Raw genomic sequence first — 24,174 nt, 5'->3', positions numbered from 1 at the left:
AGGTGGCCCTACACCTGTCCCCCAGCTCTGGAACTGATCAGGCTGGTTACCCTGACCATACCTGCATCTCTGCAGCCTGAAGTGACCCCAAATTACTGTGATTTATAAACAGCTCCCTGTGGTACCTGAGCAGCTGAGGGTCAGAGAAGGAAGGCTGATTCCTGTTCTCAAGAAGGATGTTCAGTGTCCTGAAGGGGGTCATCAGTTTTCCCCTCCATCCCCTGCAATCCCCCCTCTGGACCACACCCTGCCCCAGGTCAGTGTCCCCAAGGATGGGAGGTGGCACTGCCAGGTACACTTTAGGCTGGAGCACTCAGAGGCTTCAGCTCTCCATTTGTCACAGTCCTCTGGCAAAAGCGACAGTCTGAGGAAGCTGCAAAAGCTTCTGAGAAGCTCCTGTTAATTATCCTACATGCACACTCTAGCCTTTTCTAGTGTTTGCCACTGGAGAGAAGAGCTCATTTAGACCGGGGAGAGGGGAGAATAAAGCCATTAAAAGAATAGCTGTAAGCCTAGCGAAGAGATAACAAATGACAGAGCAGCAGAATGCTAATGCCATGTCCTTGTCTCCTTGTGAATGGACCTGTACAGCTCATCTGAGCAGTCCTGCTCCAGTGAGCAGAGCTCTCCCCAAAGGATTGTCCTCTGCAGCTATGAAGAATGTACTAGATAGAAGAGGAATTTTTAAAATCCCCTGCAAGGACTGCACTTGTTTGGTGAACAGCCACGTGTGACATCCTTGTGCTTTCCCAAGGGCTGAGAGGTGCTTCTTCCTTCCAAAGGGATGCAGAGTGGGAGTTAGTGCCAGCCCAGGGAGCTGGCAGAAGATGGGAGCTGTGAGTCAGACAAAGCAAGCTTTGTCCAGTATCACAGTAATACCTTTAAAGGGTTTCATCTGTTCATTTTTGACCCTAAAACTTGTTTGACTTTACATCTGCCATGGCTTTTTACTTTTAAAATTGATACATCTTGTTAGAAAAAGTAAGAAACTCTGCAACTCTGTGAATATAACTGGATTTCCCAGGTAACTATTAACCCAATGTTTTCTAAAGCCCATTTCTACCAGTAAACAAAGAGTATATATTTAGTTATGTATATCCATACATCACATGCACATATATTACACATTATTTGTGCTGTTCCAGTAGCCTTGGTATTAATAGTAACATATCATTATCTCTCCAGTAATCTTCAGGCAGCTCCCCAAAGAGCATTGCTGAAACCTCCTGAAATAACAGATAAAACCAGTGGTGAAAAACTACCCAGCAATGTCTTGTTCTTGCCCCCCAGCTGCAGCTGGGAGGAGAGAAGGAGGTCAGACAGTGTGAGCTACAGAGAGAAAATGCTACTTTTTTGTTGTTTTTAAGCAACAGCAGCTTTATGAATAGAATTTTGCCAAAAAATGCCGAAAGACATGACACATTTTACATGTTCCTGCTGCCAGATGAATTATTTGGTGATGATGGGATCTACAGCACAGTTCTTGTGTGGAGATACCTGGTAATAAAGCCAGGGGTGGGGGTTTGAAGCCCATGCCCAGCACCCCACATCATTAATACCCTAGAGATACTTCCCAGTCAGTCAAGAAGAGTGGAAAAATCTCATTAATAATGCTGGGTTATTTTGGAATCTCCATTTCCAGTTCAGCATCTTCCTAAGTGCACCCTGCTGTCAGTGGGGTCCCTCTGGGATAGAAGCACAGACTCCTCCAGCCACAGCACCTCAGAAGTGACTCTCCAGAGCAGCACAGCCACTCCTTCATCCACAATCCACCTCATCCTCCCACTCCTCTGCCCAGCTGTTCTCTTTTCCACTGTCTCCCAACTAATCCCAGTCAAGAAACTGGTATAGACATTCATTTTATCTACCCTAGTAAGGCAGCTCTCTGATTCTAAAAATGCTCCAGGAAATTGAATCAACATTTTGTAATTGGCTGGTAGCAGCAATTACTAATAATCAGCAGGAACATAATTTTCTTCTCTACTCTCTCTTCTCTTTTCTACTCTTGCTGTAATGTAATCTCAATAGCAATCTTGGTTTTGCACACTAAACAAACACAAGGGCCAATATGAGAAAAATGGGGAGATAAAGCAGAGTTTCGAAAAAATTAAAAATAAATAACTGTAATTCAAACAGCCTTTGGGGAAAAGGAAGTTAATATTGTTCCTACGTTCCCCTGTAAAATAGAAAAGTGAAAGCTCCACTGCACTTCTCTTACTCAGTGGCAGCAGCACCAACCATTGCAGCCCCAGTGCCTGGAGGCAGCATCCCCCCTGCCCAGGCTCCCACAGAGCTGCCAGGCCACTGGAGGGTAACAAAAGACACAGCCAGATGAAGAACACACATGACTTGGACTTGAAGGACTGTACTGGACACAAGGCTGCAGTCAAGCAAATACTCAGGTCATAGTGAAAAACATTTCTGCAGAAGGAAGCCTGGCCCTGAACAGATTTTCTGAAGACTGAGACAGCTCTTGCAGATTAAAAACAAGGAATATTTTCCCTCCCCAACTTGATAAATTTGCTGTAGATATTTATTCTTTCTAAATCAATAAACAAGTGCCAATTCATGCGAGGATTTAACTTGGAAGCGTGACCAACTCGTTGCTTTTCCTTCCAGCCAAGAACAGCAGATGCTCTGCTGCTCTCTGCAAGTATCAGTCCCTAACAGGTATTGATGACTGTATCAAGCCAGCTTGGCTAAAGACAAATCCTCCTGAATTGTGGGAGCTTTGTCACGCTTGGGAACTGCTCAGCAAGAGTCCTTGCCAGCAGCACTGTGGCATGGCATTTACAAATGGCACATTTTCTCTCTGTCCAGTTCAGAAGACATCCCTTACTCAGGCTGGGAGCAAACTGCAAATTCCCTACAATCCCCAAGCTAAAATGGGTTGCAATCCAATTTCCCATTTCAAGGAGACCAGAAGAACAACCCCACACTCATCCCCATGTGCCCTGGATTGCACATGAACCATCTGCATCCTTTCAAAGGCCAGGTGGGCACTGATAAGCTCAGGCAATGCCATAAATTATTTCAGAACAGAGGCAGATGAGCACCCAAGTCCCAGAGTCTACTGAGAACCCATCTGGGAGCATCACCTGGAGCTCAATAAAGACACCCACAAAGCACGAGGCAGCACCTGTTCAGTGCCTGTGGAAGAACCTTCAGAAAGGATGGATCATTCCCAGATAGTTTTAGCAATAGGATCACTAAACTTTCTTTGGTTCAGGGAAAGGTAAATATCGAGCTGGTGTTTGGTATTTTCAGCCTTGGAATAAACTTTGGGAAGTACACACATTGGAAATACATCATTTTGAGAAACCTCTCATTTACTTTGCTCTTGGAAATTCTTCAGCAGTCCCTGTACTGTGTTAATGAGGTTCACAGCTGCTGCTTCGGTGCCAGTGCCCTCCAGAACAATCACTGCTTCCCAGGGGATCTTTTGGATGGGTGGCAAAAAATGCACAACTCACATGGGCAAAACTCCATCTCCCTGCTGCCAGAAGGCTTTATAATTAACCAGATTATTATTTTTTCAATCACTTGCTTCAACACTTCTCATTTGAGATTGGATTATCTTTGGCTTTTTGGACAGATTTTTTCTCTCCAGAGGAACAGGAGTCACACTGGAATATTACTCAAAACTGGTTTTCATTTGTAATTTCAAATAGACAAACTATTCAGGCTTTTGAAGATGGATTCCTCTTGGAAAGGGAAAACCCACCAGTGGGTTGTGTCCTTTGTGCTGGTGCCCAGTGCTGCTGTTACCTGCTGGCAGGGGGCTGCTACTGGAAAACCATGGCTTTGGGCTGATCCCAAATGCTGCTGGCACCAGACACTGCCAGGGGGCTCACAAACACCTCAGACCCCACCAAAGGCAAGGACAGGCAGAGGGAGCACTAAGGGAGAGACAGCAAAGACAGAGGGAGGAAGGAAACACCAGCTGCTAATGAGTCTGTCAGCTTAATTGGAGAGCCTGGCACAGCCTGCAGACACTTGGGGCTCAGGGAGAGCAGTCAGGTGCCATGTTTAGCTCCAACTTTGATGTTATGTCACACTAAGGGCATGCCCAGAGCCCTCCTCTGCCATCATTGCTCCCTGCTGCTGGTGTAGCCACAATCCTGACAGTGCAGGGCTGCCCCTGGTCCAGCCCTCGCTGCCTTGGCCAGGTTTGTGTGGCCAGAACAGCCACCTCGGGCTGTGGGGACCAGAGCAGAGACAAAGCATCCACAACAGTGGCTGCAGGGCTTGGGAAGAACCTCACCTGGAAGATAAAGGGGCTCATTTCTTTAAGTGCTGGAACAGTCACTACTTTCCAGGGGATTTTTTTGGATTGGAAATGAAGTAGGCATGGTCCTAGGTGCAGGGTGTACAGAGACATCACAAAGAGACAGGATAGGTCTGTGCTTAGAGAGATTCACACTGGTGCCTTTTATAGCACAGCAAAGCTTTTAGATAAAGTTAGAGAGGCATTTAAAGGCCCACATTAAACTAAGCATCATTTCAGGTGCCATAAAGGTCAGATTGCACTACTGGAAATGTCCTGAAAAAACCACCAGGACAAAAGGAGTCATAATGGCTGTCAGGATGAGACACAAACCAAGCAGAAATGGAGATTTTGCAAGGCTTTGCAGAGCAAATTGCACTGCAGACCCCTGCCACGCTCCAAATGCTCTGTGAAATGGGACGGTGGCAGCACACAGAACTTACTTAGTGTTGTCTGAATCAATGGTATGAAAGAGCTTCTCAAGTTCTTCTTCGTTGAGTGTCCCATCAGAAAAGAAGGCCTGGAACTCCTCCAGGGACAGCTTCCCATCATCTGCAAACAGCAACACAGCTGCCATTAGGGAACAGCAAAGTGAGGGGGGTAAGGCTGAAAATCAAGAGTTATTTACTGATTGAAAGATTCACACCAGAATTATCTCCAAATGCTTCTGCAAAACTGGCCCTCAGCCCATGCAGAGCTCCCAGGCCTCGGGGTGGGACCCTGCAGCTCTGGCTGGCCCAGGAGCAGATGAAGATGACTCTGGGTATGGATGAACTGGTCGCTGGCAACTAATTGGGCTATTAAACCAAAGCATGGCTCAAACCCAAAGAGGAAAAACTGGTGAGCTTCATCCTAAAACTGAATTTAAAAAATTATGGAGCCTTTTGCCTCCCCTATGTTCAATTGACACTGGACACTCATTAAGGGACATTCACTAGATAGGAAAAGACCCTGGGCTGGAATTATAACAGACCCAGCAGTATCTTTTGCCATCTCTATTCAGCTACATCCTCTCCAGCACAGTCCATCTCCCTGCTCTGGACAGAAATGCTAAATGGAATTAGTTCCACTGATGTGGAAATGTGGCCATACACTTTCTATGTTATTTCATTTATTGGTCTCAGTGTTAATTTAATACTGGGGTTCCTATGGACTCCTTATATGACCAAGAAGAAAAAGAAATTATCAAATTCATAATCAAGAGGCTAAAAGAAGGACTCTCACAAGTTTGACTGATAAGGTGACAAAGGCTTACATTTAACTGATAAATCTGGAGCCTTTCCCTGTGCTCTGCGGACAGAACAGAGCTGGCTGTGAGAAAACTCCTGTGAAGTTCAGCAATAAAGCAGGAGGACAGAGACAAAAGAAACTCTAAAGAAACTTTAGTATACCATTTCTTGTCCAAGCTGCTGGCACTACACTCTGGTAGGCAGCAGTGCCTGAGGGGGGAAAAACTACCCCAGGTCACATATTATTTAAAATCTTTCCATTCATATCCACAGAAGAATCACAGACTAGAAATGCTGCTACTTTGTGGTAGGAGAATGTATCATTTATTATTTAATCAAATCAATAATAAACCCTGTTGTTTCTTTTTCAGGAAATGATGCTAGAGGACAAAATTAGCCAACTCTCCATACAGGCATTAATATTTCTTCCCCAAAGTAAGTCTGCTGCTCCTGAAACATACCTGCATTGCCAAATGCTAACCCAGTTTCCCTTGCCTGGCATAGACAAATTTAGAACAGAGATAAACTGAGTCTAAGATGCCCATTTAATTGGCAATTATGAAAGAAACACAGCAGGAGAACAATCTACAGCAACACTGGGTGAAGAGGGCACCATTTCCAGAGCACCACAATGGCTGCAAAGAGGGTCCAGCTGCCTTTATTGTTTTCCTGCATTCCTTCCCCTAAACGTGACCTTTTTGCAGCAGGCAGAGTGCAGAATAGCAATGCACAGCTCAGGGAATGGGTCCCAAATCTGCTCTCTATTTCTGATTACAGAACACTAAAGCACCTGTATTTCAGCAAGAACCTACTGCTTGAAGCACCCCCCAGTGTCACCTGGAGGTTAACCAGTGGTGACATTCTGTCACTGAGGGAGATGAAAACCCAGTGGTGATATTCTGTCACTGAAAGAGATGAAAAGATTGTCCAGAGCAGGAGCCCCATCCACACACTCATCTCCACTTCTCCATATTGCACAACTGGATAAGAAGCTTTTCCTCCTCAGTGCTCTTATTTATGCAGTATCCAAGCCAAGATCAAGGTTTGGTTTCTTCTGATCCTGACTGGCAATGAATGCACATCTTCAAGCACCAAGATCAAAAGGATGACAGCATTTCTATCCCACAAGGGCTAAACAATTCTTTATATTTGGAACACTTTACCTGCAGACCATAAATCAGTGCTTGTTCACCTTCAAACTGTCCTTCCACACAGAGGGCAGCAGAAATAAATTCCCAGGAAAGTCACATAAATCAACTTGCTGGGAAAGAGAAACTGTAAAGTGAAGTGGATTTTTTTTCAGGAGAGAACTTTGATCTGAATTTACAGTTTGCTTAACTCTGTAAAACACAAAGGTGTTTCTAAGTTTAAGGCAAAAAATCCACACCCTTTATCTAGTTTATATCTTATAACTTCTGTCTTTCATTTTCCTCTTGCTTGATTTGTTTTTTTCTGGGTTTTTGATTTTTTTTAGTAATATATTCCAAGGATGCATTTTTTCTGCAGCCTCTGAAATATCTGTGTTTAAAATCTGTGCCAAAACACTGCTCTGACTCCTGTCTCAGAGTCTCCAGAGGGAACAGGTAGTCAGACACCAACTACCATGACAGGTCAGATCACTGGAAACCAACATGTACTGAATGTTTGTTGGCAGTTCACAGCCTGAAGTAATGCAAAACCAGGATGATTTAAGGATCTAGAGAAGGAAGGAGATGACAGTGAATTCTATTTAATTTTTATTGTCTGGAGGCCCCACAGAACTGCTTGAATAAAAGCATTCTGGCCCAACAGAATTTGAATAAAAGTACCAATTTTATTTGCAGGCAGTTCTCAGGACTTTCATCTTCCCCCCAGCCAGCAGCACCAAGTACCAGTCAGCTTAAAGCTGATCGTTATTTAATGTAAACTGGAATAGTTCTCCGCAAACACACAAAGCAAAAGCCTTTCTGAGTAATGAGATAAACCTTGAGCTGCATATCTATAATTGTGGAACAGCCTGAGAGCCTGGGTTTCTGGAGCCCAGCAGGCAAAGATGCCTTCAGGGAACTTTAGGGTGATAAGAGGAAGCAGACTGGGCTGGGATCTGCCAGTTCAAATTAAACTGTTAAAAAACCCCGGGTGAGGAGGATTGACCACAATGACACTGACACCAGGTCCCCTGGCTGGCAGTTGCTGTGATAAGTAAGAGCTGATGGGACACTGTGGTCCAGGAGGAGCCTTATCAGGACAGTCCCAGCTTTTTCTGACAGCAGAAATGTCTACACTCAGTAGAGAATGGATAAGACTTCCAGAAAGGAGCTTTTTGCAGAAAGCTGCTGGGTTCAAGAGGTACAAATTCTCCAAAGGAACAGGCAGAGCCTCAATTGGCTCAGCCTCACTCGTGTCTGGGCCTGCAGAGCTGCTCTGGGATCTCTCAGCCCTTGGGAGGTACTTTTGACAGGAAGCATAATAGAAAAATTGAGATTCTTTACCAAATCTTACAAAACCAAATAAATTTTCCATAATTTTTAAGAACTAGAGATCTCAAAGAGATCTCGATCATAAAGATCTTAGGATCTAGAAATCTAGATCTACACAAATATTTGTGACTTTTTTATCTGGGCAACCATACTAAAGGCAGGCAACCTATTTCAACTGGCTCCCTCCCTCTCCTTTAAACCCATCACTTGAAGTTAACACTTAGCTGCCAGCAAGGACAAGTGGCACTAACTAGAAATTGCCTCCCTCGGCTGAGAAAAGAGATAATCAGGCCACAGCTACCCTGCCATCATTTCTTCCTGAGAGAGCAATCTTCATTTTACCCTAGCTTTTCAAAATAATTCAATCACAGGCAAAGACCAAAGCAAATTACCAGCCCAACAGTGTAATCAAAGTTAAAACTAACCAAAGAGAGAAGGACCTAAGAGAGAGCCTCAGAAAGCCCCAACTGGGATGTTATTATATCTCCATTTGCCATCATGAAAAGGTGAGGAGTCCAGAAGTGGCTTCTACACCTTCTAACTCACAAAATCAAGCTGTTCTCACCTGCTAACACAGCCCAGGGAAAAATCAAACTGAGATCATAAATTGTCCAAAGTATAGGAAATCTGATGACCAAGTTTCTGGAAATTCACTCAGTGATACAAATGGCTTAAAGCAGCTACAAAATAAGGTCACTGTTCTAAGCCTGAGTTTGCTAAATCTGTTTTCAATTACATGAGGTTGAATCTGCTCATATATTTTCTGGATATATTATGAATATATTTTCTAGCCATTATTATGGCTATACTTCATTACTTACTTTTATTACTTTGTGAGTTCTAAAATGCTCTAAGCTCTGCTTACTTGCAAGTGCCCAACAGCTATGGGTAAGTAAATTGGATTTTATTGGGACCTGTGAATAAAAGTGATAACTCTATTTTTTTCTTCTTCCTTGGGGGTATGTATGTGCAGATACACGAGCCAGCAAGAACAGGGATTGGCTTCCACCCTGATCCATTCTTCCAGCCCCCTCAGAAGCCAGGAGGAGCAGCTTTATTCATTTAAACAAAGGGGAATATGGGCTTGAGCTTTCCACCCTGGGCTGTTAGGGAAAATTACCTCCAGCCCCACAGATCTGATCTGTGATGAACCTTTCCACTGGGCAAAGAAGGGCTGTGTCCTCTGTATCATCCAGCCCGCTTGGAAAATCATCTGCAGCTCCTCACCAGTGACTCAGGCACAGAGCAGCCAGTAAAAAAATTATCCACCCCCTTCAATTCCAGCCTCACAGAGTTCTGTTGGGGGCAATTGCATTTAGCTGGAAGCAGGGCTGGTGATTCACCTCCAGACCTGGCTGAAGCTGCAGAGCCACGTTTGGGTGCCTCTGCACAAGGACGGTGCCATTGCCAGTGGAACACAGCCCCTGCAAGTGCCTTTGCTAATGAGATGTAACACACATCATTACAAGGAAATTACTACAATTACAGTAATTTTCTAGTGAAAGGAATTTACAGAATGACTCCAAAATTTTGAAACTTAACTAATGCCCAGCACAGCTGTTTTCACAAGGGTCAGTACCACAGCAAGCAATCTGTGCAGATAACCTGAGGGAGATTGATGTTTCCAATACAGTGAATAATCTCTGTTTGAAACACTCCTGTGCATTTCTAATGCCAGCTGGGAATGCTGGTGGGACCTACTGGGTGATGCTGGCACAGGAATGCAAAGGCTGGCACAGAAGACAGCTTCAGATACAAAGTGAGGGATTGAACTTACAGATCTGGGGTTTGCTCACTCGAGTCAGTGATAAAAACTTGATAAATGCTTTTCTGTGTACTGGGCATGATCCCCTCCTTTGCCTTCTTGCCATGAACACAGTTTTGAGGTGGTGTCTTCCACCTTCTGCCAGTGACCCCACTATGGCTCCCGTGGGCACAACCCCCAGCACTCCTCACTTGGGGCAGGCTGGGCACACACCAAAGCTCCCTGGACAATGCCACACACAGCTCTACTTCCAGCATCACCATCCTCTGTGTCACATGTTAATGAAAACTTTGGGGTTTTAATCTTCCCAGAATGTGCCAGGATGAGGCCTTGGAGGAACATTGGGCACAAAGCAAATGAAGGAACACCCCTTAAGAAGTCAGCCACTATCCCACCCTAGTCATTCTCCCCATCTCTTCTTTAGGAATTTGGCTAAATTTTGTCTTCATCAAAGCACAGGCTTCATCAAACACAACATTTAGCCAATTTTACACTTCTTTCTTCTCTGCAGCATGGGATGAAGTTCTGTGGTACAACTGAAACTGGGACATACCCAAAATCTGTGAATGGGACTTGATAGAAGGACTGAGGATCCTTTTTGTGACTGGATTGGCCTTTTCATTTCCATTAGAATAGGGGGAAAGTGATTTTCATTTCAAAATTATGGCATCAGTCAGTATAAGATATTGAGGAATGACTGAAAGCCTGGTTTCTGTTTAGAATGATGGGTAATGCTGCATGCACCAAGCAGACAATGGCTGGGAATCTTCCCTGTAGGACTTGGACTGGAGCAAAATGGGATTTCCATTGTAGTCAGAAAACTGCACCTCATTCCCATCAGAAATAGCCTGGGCATTAAGCAGTGTCCATTAGCATGCCAGAATTTTCCCCAAGCTGCTCAGCTTTTATCGTGAAATCAAGCCTTTTGTCATCCTAGAGTTAGAAGCAATTTCAAAATTATTTTTAATGGCAGCTATAGGTAGTTATCAAATGTAAGCTGGTAGGTGGGGAGACTGGCAGGACTGATATAACACATTTTATCTCACTATCTTTTGTGAAGACTGTACTTTTTACCCATATAATTCTCACCCTGCTGTAATGACCTGATTTAAATGTGTGTGTGTGAGAGAGAGAGAGAGAGGGGGTGGTGGTTTCTGTGCTCACCATCATATCAAATTTGCACTTTTCATCACAGGTATCTAGGAATGCCTTTCAAAGAAATTCCTAGTTGTTTATAAATTAAGTGGTGGAATTAGACTTCTCCAGGGTGTAAATAGCCTGGCTAAGTTCAATGCAATTGCTGCTTAATAGAGATTATGGCAAAAATCACCCAAACAGTTAGAAGAGGACTCAGACAGAAATGCCTGTAGTCCACAAGCTTTCTCTAGACACCATTTTCCTCCAGAAAACAGGAGGTAACTTGTTTCAGTTGTCCTCTCACTATCCAAATTATTTGCTCTCAGTTTAAAAAAGAAAATGGAAGTCAATAGCTGATTTCAATGCATTTGCTTCACATCTGTAGCAGTACAAGGAGAGCACTGAGTCAGCCCCTCCATGTGCTGCAGCTCTGGAGTACTTTATGGGAACTGCAGGTGATCTGAGCCCTGGGACCCTGTGTACATGGACATTTTGGTCTGGCTTAGGGCAAAGCAGTGGGAAAACACTCAGGAAAGGAAACAGAGCTTGCAGCAAGCAACCACCTGGCAAAGAATTCATTTTGAGAGGCAATACGTGAATTCTCAATGGGTTCCATGGGCTCCAGCCTGGTCAGCCAAGAGAGGTTGGAAGGGAGGCACCCTGGATGGCCATGAACACCCTGGATGGTTGTGCACACCCTGGATATCTGTGCACACCCTGGATATCTGTGCACACCCTGGATATCTGTGCACACCCTGGATGGCTGTGCACACCCTGGATACCTGTGCACACCCTTGATGGTTGTGCACACCCTGGATATCTGTGCACACCCTGGATGGCTGTGCACACCCTGGATGGTTGTGCACCAGGGTCAGTGTCATAGCACAAAGCAGGCCTCTGGGCTATATACCATTAATACACAGTATTACATAATAATAAATAGAGTTGTCCTGGTTTTGGTTAGGATAGAGTTAATTTTCTTCCTAGAGGCTGGTACAGTGCTGTGCTTTGGATGTACTATGAGAATAATGCTGATAACACACTGCTCTTCTAGTGGCTGCTGAAGGGACTGGGGACATACCTTCACCTCTGTTCCTTCGCTCTCTCCCATCAGGAAATCTGTTTCCAGGCTGTTGCAGCCATCAGCAGACCCAGCTTAACTCCAGACATACATCTGCCACTGCCTCTCAGTTATTTTTCATCTTAGTTAACCTGAGACTGCCTCTTTATATTGGGTGCTATTAAATGGGTGACTGACTTTGAACAACCACAGATTTTTAGCACCTTTGATTTATTTACTCATTTAAAGTCTCTGTCCTGTGAGTTCCACAAGCACAGGCCAGCACAGCAAAGCAGCAGGTTCCTGTGCAGAGCTTGCAGCCTCCTGACCTAAACAGCCTCATTCCCTCTCCCAAAGGCTTTGGCTCTCCACATATCCAAACACCTGTCTTGCTCTCCCCATTGTACTCAGTCTAATCCCCTCTCTGTCATCCTGAACATCTACTTCCCTCTTCATTAAAGTGCCTTCAGTATCTCCTCTCCCCACACATCCCACCTTCTTTTTTAATTTGAGCTCTTAGGTGTAACATGTGACATTGTAGACACAGCCACACAAAATTAGAATTTCTGTTTTAGAGGTGATTGTGCTGAGAGAAATGGTTGCAACATCATCAACCTTTGATCTCTACCATGTGATCCCCTAAATTTCTGTTTATTGCCCAGGCAGCCTTGTTGCAGAGCCCTTCTTCAGTCACCTTCTTGAACACACGTTGCACAGATTGGATATTAGGAAAAAATTCTTTACTGAAAGGGTGGTCAAGCATTGGAACAGATTGTCCAGGAAAGTGGTGGGATCACCATCTGTGAAGGTATTTAAAAGACTTGTTGATGTGGCTCTTGGGGACTCCAAGGGCACTCTGTGATCTTAGAGGGCTTTTCCAACCTCAGTCATTCTGTGATTTAAAAAACATCAGCAAACTTTCCTTTACTAAACCCCTGTCAAAGCCCATGAGCTACTAGCAGCCTCTCTAAATATTTGATCTAAAGTGAAAATGAAACACAAAGCTCAGCTTGTTGTTAATACGAGATCACTCTGTGCTTCAACCATCCCAAAGCACTAAATCCTGACTTCAAAACTTCCTCCTTGCATTTAAGGCAAAATTCTTTCAAAGAGACCTTGCTAAAAGACAGCAGAATCACCTCCTGCAGTGCCCTAAAAACAACTATTCTGGACAGGAATTACTACAGACAATGAAGAATACAATAAAATAAATAATAAGAGGAAAAACTGATATTTGGATACTTATATTAAATTATTAAATAGCATAGCTGCTATGTTCCTATGCAAAAAATAGTTAATTTTTATGCATCAGCTAACTGCAGTGTGATACATAATTCCCTGCAAGGTTAAGCATTTCTTTGTGTGCAGAATAGAGGTGGCCTGGGAATCACAGAGAGATTTTTAAATCTGCTCCTGAGCCACATCAAAGCAGAGCAGTGGGTTTATTTGGGAGACTTTTTTGCGATTCCCCACTCACACATCAAATCTATGCATGGTTTTAAGCTGTTGCAAGGCTCTTACTCCTGCCATGCCATGGTGATCCTCCAGGTGCATCCCACTGGATGACATTTCTGCTGAGAGCAGAAGTCTTGGGGTGATGGGCAGAGATGTAAAACCACTGCAGCACTTGGTGTCCTCTCCTTCAGGCCTCCTACAAGAATAATATGGGATCTGAGGGAGCTCATTCCTTTCTGAACTCCAAGGGACCTTCACCATATCGGGAGAAAAAGCCTCTGAGAAGCTGAGGACAGGTCACATACACACACCAGTGCCTGGCCTTCAGCAGCAAGCAGGGAAACCTGGGTTTCTCTCTAGGGACAAGTCAAAACATCACTTCTGAAGCTTATCAGATCACTTCCCATCCCTGGAAGTGTTCAGTGCAAGGCTGGATGGGGCTTTGAGTAGCCTGGTCCAGTGGAAGGTGTCCCCGCCAGGGGATTGGAACTAGATGAGCTTTAAGGTACCTGCCAACCCAGACCATTCTATAATTCTATTATTTACTTTATTTCCATCTCCAGTCAGCCAAAAGCTTCATTTTGCTGGAAATCAGACCCTGAAGCTACAGTTCTGTGCTGCACCCAGACAGACCAGGAGAGTACAACAGATATTCATTCTCTGGAAATTGCTGGAACAGCCACAGCAAGGGCACAGCTGCCCTGGTGCTGGAGCAGAGGTTGGATGTTCTGTGTATCCCACTGAGTTAAGGAACAGCTCAGTGCTTTGATAGCAGCAAACCCAGACCATGGGGCTCTCAGACTTCCTGAAGAGCAGCAGTGGGTGCATGTCCATGGCAAACAGGAAAGAGTGAAAGAAGAAAATTATAGATGGCAGGTGCTACATCTTAAGACACCATTACTCACTGACAGTAAACTCATGCATTCTTAGAACACTGGAGCCTATACAGGGCTCTCACACTGTCCCCTGCCAAATTAATGTCCCCACTTCTTATTGAGGACAGCTCAGAACCAAGATTTAGAAAGGCAGTGTATGTAGTTCCGTGCCATGCCCGAGTGGGAATGTGCTTGCTGAAACATCAGTGAACTATCAGCTCCAGGCAGACTGCCAGCTCCGAAGTTTTCAAACTTTATCATTAAAATTTGGCAGAAACATCAAAAGAAAGAGTAAACCTGGAATGATTGATCGGGAAGTTTCAATCAAGCTGAAGCAGAAACAAACACCTGACTCCAGTACACCCCAGCTCTGCAAAAGCTTGTTAAATCCAGATTTCTTGGAAAGCTCAGAAACAGGCACCAAACAGCCCTAATTCCCCTCTGTTCCTCATTAACCAGCCTTCTCACTTGTTTTTTTCATGCAGATAGATGAATATTTCAGAGGGCCAAAGCAGGGTTTGCACTATTTTCAGCTCATTATACTCAGCACTCAGCTTCAAAATGAGGAAGAGGCAAGTGTTTGAGCAAAAACTTATGAAAATGTATGGTGTTGCCTCTCAAAACTGTGGTCCTGGTGGGGTCAGGGCATGGCAGGGAGAGAATCTCCCTGGGGCTGAGGCTGTTCTTGGCTGGGCTTGCAGCACCACACTGGATCTGGGCACAGCCTGGTGATGCTGCCAGAGGCTGCTCCATGGGCAGCTCAGCTGGGATCACTGCTGCCAGCTCCCCTGGGATCTGCTCATGGGTATCACTGGTGCCACCTCCCTTGGGATCTGCTCATGGGGGTGGGTCACTGCTGCCACCTCCCTGGGATCTGCTCATGGGGATGGATCACTGCTGCCAGCCCCCTGGGATCTGCTCATGGGTATCACTGCTGCCACCTCCCTTGGGATCTGCTCATGGGGGTGGATCACTGCTGCCAGCTCTCTCTGAGCTGCTCCAGGGGATCACCGCTGCCACCTCCCCTGGGATCTGCCCATGGGGATGGATCACTGCTGCCAGCTCTCTCTGAGCTGCTCCAGGGGATCACTGCTGCCATGCCACAGCAACAGCCTCTCCCAGGGACAGCCTGGACAGGAGCCATGGGCAGCATTTCAACTCCTGCCCTAGCCAGGGAAGCACAGTGCTCGTCTAAGGGAATTGCTGCAGGTGAAACTGTAGCACCTGGTTTGATTTCCTGATCTCTGACAGCAGAAGTTGCATTTCTGCCTAACTGAAGCATTTAGTACAACAGCCAAAAGCAGTGCCCAGGGTGCAGTGACTGTGCTGGGTCCCTGTGTGATGGTGGCATGTCAGGAATGAGCCGTGGGCAAGTCTGAAAACTCACCTGGGTTCTGTCACTGCAACAGCTCCCCTGTGATTTTTTTTTTCCCCTTGTAAAACAAGCATTATTCTGTGCTTAGTAAAACACTCCAGAGGATGAGAAGCAGTGCTCTAAGTGACCTTTCACCAACACTGACCAGAGGAAGGCAGCAGGGCTGTTTCCATGTGGTAGCCACTGGAGTTGTTGACTGTTGACAAATTAGCAGCAAATTACTGCAGATTAGAGAGCTACAAACTCATCGCTTTCTGCAGTCCCATGAAACAATATCCAGAATGCATTGGCAGCATCAATAGTTTTCCATTCAGCAAACAAGCTGTGCAGAGATGAAGAGAGCAAATTAAACTAACAGGAAAAGCAGATTCCTCATTTGCATTCTCAGAAGGCAGAAGAAGTTTCCATACTGCTTTATCATCTGCAGCATACAGGACATCCAGCTCCCTGTGCCAGGGCTCAATAGGTGCCTGAATATTAAATGCACAACCTGCATAATTAATTACTTGCTTCCTCATGTTAACTCTTGAACCATGAAGTCCAGGTGTGAGCCTACAACACTGATCTCCTACAACACTAATATTTCATTCCTTGAAACTCAGTGGTCTCAAAACCCCTGCTAAAAAAAAGTTTCAGGCTCTAAACAAAACAACTGCTCGTGTTTGATGGTCCCTCTCTGAGAAACCCCTTTGCCAAAAGCTCATTTTCTTGAGGTAGTCTTTGCTTCAGTATAAACGAGAGCCAAAGTGGTCCCTCCCCACAGGATGCCCCTACAGGTCTCCAGCCAGGTGTGTCCTGGCTCCCCATGGCTGCACAGGGAGAGCAGCCAAGCCAACCTCACCCAATCCACCATAGCTGCTCTTATTTTTATGCTTCACTTAATAAGCTTCTGCATTTCCCGTTTATTTTCACAGTGAAAATGTAAGCCCTATGCTCAGTGTCTCCAGCTATTTGTCCAGGGCAGGATAGGTACTCAGCCCTGTCAGAGATATTTAACATCTCTAAGGCAAACAATGCAGATCTTTTCTACACTCTTTCATCCTTTTGCTCCAGCAAAGCGTCTGAGCAGCACAGAACAGAGCAGTCCTGCAGGGAAGGCACATCTGCTCTGAAAAGATTGCAAAGAAAAAACAAAACCTAAATACGTTTTTCTGCTCCAGCAAATTAAACCAGCACCTCTTTAATCACAGATTTCTACTTTTAACAAAGCCGCAGTGTGAATATCTCCTCTGTTTATTTTTTTGTAGTTTGTTCTTTTCAAAAGTAGGTTATAAAACCCCCAGAACCCTTATCCAGCTTTTCGGTTAAGAGAGGAGAAAGATAAGGCATTTTGCTGTCTTTTCTGCAATGAGCCATGTAGTAGAGACTAAATGAAAAATGAAAAAACCCACAAATTTAAACAGATGATGAATACAATGAGAACAAGAACCAGTGCAGGGCAGGAACCGACCCACAGCCCACGGCCGTGGTTTCACAAGTAGGTCACGGCTCACACTGTGAAAGGCTGAGCATCCCCACGGCGCCTCTCCGAATGCTCCGCCCCAGATTGAGCTGCTAAAGCGGGCAAGCCCCACTGGAACCAGCACAAAGGACAGGGAGAAACTTGTGTGCCACCTCAAGATTCCTGCTGGGAAGCACCCCCTGGCCCCCTGCCCATCTCAGCATCTCCCAGCAGCTCCTTCCGTCCTCAGCATCCCGGCCACTGACCCGCGGGTTCTGTGATTCAACCCAGCCGGCTTTAATTTGGCTAAAGCTGAGATGAGGGGGGAAAGGGTATCTGAAGGACAAAGTCACTGGAAAAATGCCTACGAGTTTGTTTGGTTGTTGTTTTTGTTGGTTTTTTTTTTCTTTCTCCCAGGGAAAAATGGGGTCATCTGGCTTCTCTTCTTAAAGAAAGCTTTCAAAGGAACATTTGAAAATCCCAGACCTAAAGTATTTCAAGTTTTGTTTCAGTTTAATCCTTATATCTTTCCCTGAACGCTGACAACAGCCTCTCAATTTTTAGCTTACTTTTCCACAGCAAACCTGAACAAGTTGTCACTGAGTTCCTAAATAGGAAGAGAAGGGAAAAAACCCTCTGCTGCAGTTTTCCACTGAAAATTGAGAATCACAAAGGCACAAACCACTGGGGTAACCTATGCATGGGACTGTTTCCTAACACAGTGCTGGGGAAGGGTCTCCCCAGTCACTCACCCAGCCCTGCTGCAGCACATCAAAACGCTTCTCTGGGAGACTGTGTTTCAGAGAAGCCTTTGTGAATTTTTAATGCCGTGTGCTACTTAGCGTTTGCTGAATTCACAATTTTTCCACACCATCTCAGCAGCATCTGCTGCAGCCCTGCAACCTGGAGCAGCACTCAGCCTTCCCCAGCACAACTGAGAACCTGGGATCAGATGGATCCCAAGGAGAGGCCCATGGGCAGTGCAGGGAGGAGCTTCCAGACCCTTCTGCAGAACCTTGTGATGCAAAACTTCCCCGAGCCACCATCCAGGTTTAAGCTGGATTCAAGTGGTGTGTGTGCTCATGGGAACACAGAGCAGCACTGCTCACCTTGGCATGCTGAAACCCAGCAGAGCAGCATTGTCTGCAGCCTCTGCACAGGGAACTCTGCTCTCGTCTCTTCTTTTCTCTTTAAGGTCTTACGAAGCCCAAAGGTGAGGTCTGGAGAGGGGAAGTGGTGGATCCTGATGTGAAAAACCATCTGGGAAACCAATGCATTGTGCAGAAGGAGGAGAAAAAGGGGAATGTGGCCCATGAAAGTCAAGATACACAAGGTGTCTGACACAAGGGTGGAGCATGACCCTTCTGTTTTTGGCAGAATTGAATTTACACAGGAGAGCAGTGGCACTGAGAGCCTCCAGCCCGTAGGGTGATGCTTAACAGTTTCCAAAATAAACAACACTCAAATGAGCTCTCTTCTGCTTCCCCAGGCTCTGGTAAGCAAATCACTGGAATCCTTTTAAAGTTTTTTAAAAAAGAAACAACACCAAGAAACCTCCTACCAGAACCCAAAGCATCTAGCTTTCACAGGAGTGCCATGCCAGGAAATCTATACAGGATATTCATAGGAAATCCAAATTGCTAATACTTTTTTTTTTTTTTTTCCAAAGCTGAGGAGCGCTAAGTTGGGAACACAGTCCTACTCTATTCTGCTAAGGAGTACCGAGGTACTACAGCAAGAGTAAAGATAACCCAGCAAACAAGAAAGAAAACTCAGGAGCCACTCTGCACATGGACAGCTCACTGTGGGTTGCCTGGCTTGGCAATAGGAGCACTTGAGGGAACTCTGTATTTCTTTGATACACTGAACATTATGAGCTTTGGGTAATGGGATAGAAAATGGTGAGTTCAGCCCTTGATGATATCTCCTGTGATGTTTGATCAAACCCTCCTCGTGTGGAGGAGGTGATTTATTAGCAGAGATTGGAGCCATTTGAAGGAAGAAGCATCCTGGTGCAGGAGAAGGCTCATCTGAGAGCTCCATCAAAGCAGCAGTTTACAGAGAGGTTTTCTGTCTCCCAGCACTACCAGCTCACGTGTCAGTGCCAAACCTGCCGTGACAAAGCTTTCCAGAAAGCAGATAAGCATCATCACAGCCTTGGAGGAGATCAGCTCTCTACAGGCTGTCCTTTGCCTACAGGAAACACACTGGAATTTCCTGCCTTCCCAAACAATTAGCACAGGCTGGATTTCTAGACTGGTTCAACGCACAAAGGCATGGGTGAATTCAGCAGGATTTAGCACCCCTCTCATTAGGGACCTGTTTGACTCTTTGTACACATGTGAGCCTGAAACATTTGTATTTCATTTACATACAAAAAAAAAAAGGAGGATTTGATAAGCCAGGAGATAGGAAACAAAACAGCCCTTGCAAATCCAGTGCAGTTGGTGAGGGCCAGGGTGCTGGTCAAGCCATGCTGTGGTGCCTGGTCAGAGGATGTATCTGACTGAGGGCTTGGTGACATTTGCTGTGGGAGATGACACAACATTTGCTGTTTCCTTCTACCTCCACCCTAATGAAAGAGAAGCTATTTCCAAACCTTGCCTGTCTCTCTCATGGAGCACACTGATGTGCTTTTGCAGAGAGAAGGAAGCTCACAATGGGCTTGGTGCTTTCCTATCTGCCCAAACCCCACAGGGTGTCTGTGCTACAGAACAAGGTGGCTCCTTCTGCAAGATCAGCCTCTGTGAATCTGCCCCGAGTGCTGCTGCAATAGCCGTGCACTGAGAAACACTTAATCCTCATTCTTGTTTTATAAAAGGATCAAAATGCTCAGCATGCTGACAATTCAAAGGTTTAGCAGTCCAGCATAGGAAATATGTACTGCAGGCTTAAAACTTGAATATTAAAATTCTAAAAGACAGACAGTAAAGAGAAAAAAAACCCCAAAACCCTACTCATACTGTACTGCAATGGCCCGGTCCTGCTCTGTGCTGATTTATGAATATAAGAAAACTGCTTTCTTTTACAGTGCCTTGGTTATCCAGTCACTTGCTGTATGAATGCATCTGCTCAGGTTGGTGTGGGGTTCTCAGAATAAGCACATGGGAAGGGAGCAAGTGGCTCCAGTGATCCAGAGTTTAAGGCTCTTGATATTGAAAAAAAGTGGATCTGTTTGCCCTGCTAAATCTTTCCCCCAGCTGCAGGCAGCCCCCGGGGGGGTTTGCTGTGAGCAGCTGGAGCCTTCAGCCAGGGAATGCTGTGTCTGGAGAGGGGAGAGAGGGAGCAGGGACATGATGAGGGGCCTCAGGACGCCCCACAACCCCAGCTGTCAGCAGGGCAGGTGTCTCTGGTCTTTACTGGTGCCCTGCTCTGCCAATAGACACTTTCTTCATCCACCTCCTCTACCCAAACCCACCCTTGACCTCCCATCCCTCTTTCTTTGCCCACTTGCCCCCTTATTAGCCTCCTGAGGGGAGGAGGAATGGGAAAAGGGAAAAGAATCAGGTGTCCTTCCTGGTTTGGGTATTGCAAATGTGTCTGTTTAGGAAACACCCACAGAAATGGTCCTTGCAGGCGATGAGGCAGCCCCGGTGTGAAGGACACGGCAGCGAGCACAGCCGGATTGCAGTTGCTGAGCAGCGGTCACCTCTCCCTGGCTACTGACCTTTAAAATGTCAGGCGCCTCATTTAGAGAGCAACAATTGGGTTTGAAAAGTTTTAAGGCTCTGTGTCCTGCTCCAGCCAATTTTGCAGACAGTGCTCTGCAATAACGTCTCCCACTGCTTGGTTTTTCCTTTCCCCTTCATCTCCCCAGGATTTCAGCATTTAGCACCTCGTTCTCTCATGCTGCTCTTGTTATAGGAGGATTTAATATTCCTGACTATGGACAGCCCCACTTTTATAACTTCTTTTCAGTTTGTTCTTCCTCCAGTTAAATGCTAGAAAACCATTTTCCCCTCTGATTTCCAGCTTAGGAAAACCTTTTGCAAGATCTAAACTCTGCCACTTTCCTACAACTAGATTACAGGATGCAGGAGAGAGGAAAATAGTTCCTTTCTTTGAAAATATAAATATTTTATCTTGTTTTTACAGTCTTATGCAAGTACTTCCATTTATAGCACACTTTTTTCCCCACTGTTTGACACATACCAAGCGTATTAATTGATACCATTATCACTCCAGCTACAAATGGATAACGAGGCAATTCTGCACATGGCTGTGTTTGCATAAAGCCAAAGCCTGAGTTCATAAAGCCCAGGGATAGTCCTGCATTCCCCATTCCTTACCTCTGGTCTCCAGTCTGAAACCCAGGCAGGCAAGCTGTGTCTTCTTATCACTCATTTTTCCAGGCAGAAGTATTTCAAATTAATTCATGGTCCCTTCCTGTCCCTCCGTCCTTCCTTTCCTCTTATCCCACCCCATAGGGATGTCACAGGGTTTAGTTAATGAGTGTTGCACATTTGCTCTCTGTAGATGGTGCTGGTGCCAAGGAAGGTGGCAGCATGGTGCCATGGCAGTTCTGCAGCTGCTCCTGACTGCCAGGGTGCATATTGTCTATTATTATTATTATTATTAATAATAACAAACACTACAGAGCTTATTAATGTGAATACACTGGTAAAGATTTTGATAAATCTTCAACATTTTGCCAGTATTAATCCAATCTTTTTTAGAAGGTGGGGAGGGATGTATAAAGAAAAAGACAAAGCAACTGATGGCACTACAGTGGTGAGGAAGGAAAAGAAGCCTTGCTTAACAAAGTGTAGCATGTCTGAAAGCCAGCAAACCAGCCAGCTGGAAAAGTAACATCTCCACAAAGAACAGAAAATCCTTTGGAAAGGAAAATGAGCCTCAGTGCACTTATTTTCATTAGCAGACCAGGCACAAGCCTGTGCTCTGGTGCTGGCACAGCAGAACAATGCACAGCCACATCACCGTGTGCCTAAAGCAGAGGCTCTGTGGGCTCCTGGAGTCAGCACTGAGGCTTAAGGAAAAGACCTCCCTGTTTATGTGCAAAGCACCCAAAAGCCACACTCAGCAAAGCCTTAAAATCTTGATTCTCTTACAGACTGAGGTTAGAAAGCCATGAGTGACCAGGGGCTGAAGCCTTTCACATCTGCTCTGTGTCAGGCTGGGCCCTCAGTACCAGCACCCAGTTAAGGCAGAGAATTGGCAGCAGGAGCTGATCTTGGATCCAGACACCAAGTCCAGGCTGAGCTGCTTCTTGAACCCAAGCCCAGCTGTACCAGGCCCTTAAAGTTCTGCTGAGGGGCAGCTGGAGTGTGGCAAGAGCATCTCCCTTTGCAGCTGACACAGGGCTCTGCTGTGGCACTTGGCCAGCACAGACAGGTTTCATCACTTCACTGAGGCTTGATAAAGGTCACAGAAAAGTAACTTCCGCTCAAAACAGAATTCAAAATGATTTCCACCTCTAAAACTTCCTGAAATCTTGCAGACTTTTTCCAGAGCAGCACATCAGCTTCCCATGGTGCAGCCAGCCAGCCATGAAACCAAAGACACTCAGGCTCCTGCTTCTCAGTCCATGAACATCCATCTTCACTCTTTGCTAACACATCCTCCCATGAAGAAAGATTAACTGTTCCTGTCCCTCAGATTATCCATGCTGGGAGTTACAGGTGTGGATGTATCATTGTTTCAGCTTCAGATATGCCTTTCCCCACTGCAAGTCAGTAAGATACACCCTTCTCTCACATGTATGTTATCTGGTATTTTAAAAGAGCGAGAAAGATAAGAGGAAGAAAAAGACACACATGATTTATAGCTGTTCCTGGCCAATTGCCTGAACACAGGCTGCCAGAGCATATTTTCTCACAATTGTCTGGCAAAAATTTCCAGCACATTATGAGGATAACTTGCAGCAGTGTATTTGTTCTGGATTCAATTTTTGCCTTATTTAATTTTAATAGCTAGAATAAAAAATCTTCAATAAATACAGCTGATCTGCAGAAGATACCTAATTAAAAAGGATGCCAGAGCCCAGTGCTGTCCCCTGTTCCCACAGCAACAAGAACAGAAGAGAGCAGGCAAGCAAAGAGGCAGAAGGAGTGCTTTTCCTGCACTAAGGATCTGCTCCACTTCCCCTGAGGGAGCTTCCCTGGGATCAAACTTAATGGCAAATATTGGATAGCCCTGAGAAAGAGAGGTAGCAATAGAGGCTCTTAATGAGATTTAGGTGATGTAGCAAGAGAAATAACATGAGCTGAGGGTCACACAAGAAGCCTGTGGTGGTGGCAAAGGCATTTTAAGGAGTCCCCACTCTCATCACCTCGACCTGGGTGTGTATGGTCACCTTGCATATGGTATGTTACTCCTTGGTAACATCCTGGGAGCACACAAACCATGCCACTGCTCCAGCTCAAAACAGGGTAAAACATCCAGCCTGGAGCATCCCTCCACCAAAGGCAGTATCGAGGGAGATTCATTGAACACTAATTGAAACTTTACATAAAGTCATCTCACAGCCCCTCCGTGCCTTTGAATGCAGATTGGGAAATGTGGCACTGACACTCCCACCAAGGGAACAGGATAAAATCAGGCCTTTTTTAATGTCAGTTATGGCACATGTTTAATCTGCCAGGATACTATACCCAGTCAAGCTGCAAAAGTCCTTTCCAAGCACTTTAAAATTGCATATCTGTAAAAAAAACCAAAACCAAACAAACCCCAAACCTCCACCAATCCAAAACTCAACGAAACAATAACAACAACAAAATTAGCAGGAGAAATATTGATTTGCTGTATCTACTATGAAAAATTTCCCAAATACAGCAAGATGAGATATTCATGGGCTAGATCAAAAATCATTAAATCCTCAATGTCCATCACTTCCCTGACTTGTCACTATAGTCAGACTTTTGTCTTTCCCTTGTGCAGACATTTCCATGCAGAACAGACCTTCCTGCAGATACCCTCCTCTCCTGAAATCAGAGCACGACACTGGGGTAAGGCTGGGCCAACACTCACAGCTACATCTCATCTCCACAAGTTCCTGGCTTCCCTGTGGCAGAAGTGCCTCATTCCCTACCAAACCTGCACTATTTTTGTGCCTGTCCACAAGTACCAGGTGCTCCTGGTGCAGCCAAACCTC

The 24,174-nt window shown here is 45.4% G+C and overlaps 1 protein-coding gene across 1 annotated transcript in view; it reads right to left on the bottom strand.

Moving 5' to 3' along the window:
• Nucleotides 1-24,174, bottom strand: part of NECAB2 (N-terminal EF-hand calcium binding protein 2) — a gene marked incomplete at its 5' end in the record, with an annotated part of 72,857 nt that overhangs the window by 30,314 nt on the left and 18,369 nt on the right. The window contains one exon of the mRNA XM_083870329.1: nt 4,711-4,819. Within this exon, the coding sequence (XP_083726455.1) occupies nt 4,711-4,819 (109 nt within the window). The remainder of the gene's footprint in view (nt 1-4,710; nt 4,820-24,174) is intronic.

The sequence above is a fragment of the Zosterops lateralis genome (assembly GCF_965231275.1).
Source record: "Zosterops lateralis genome assembly, chromosome: 12".
NCBI lineage: Eukaryota > Metazoa > Chordata > Aves > Passeriformes > Zosteropidae > Zosterops > Zosterops lateralis.
This window is presented reverse-complemented; position numbering and strand designations above follow the sequence as displayed.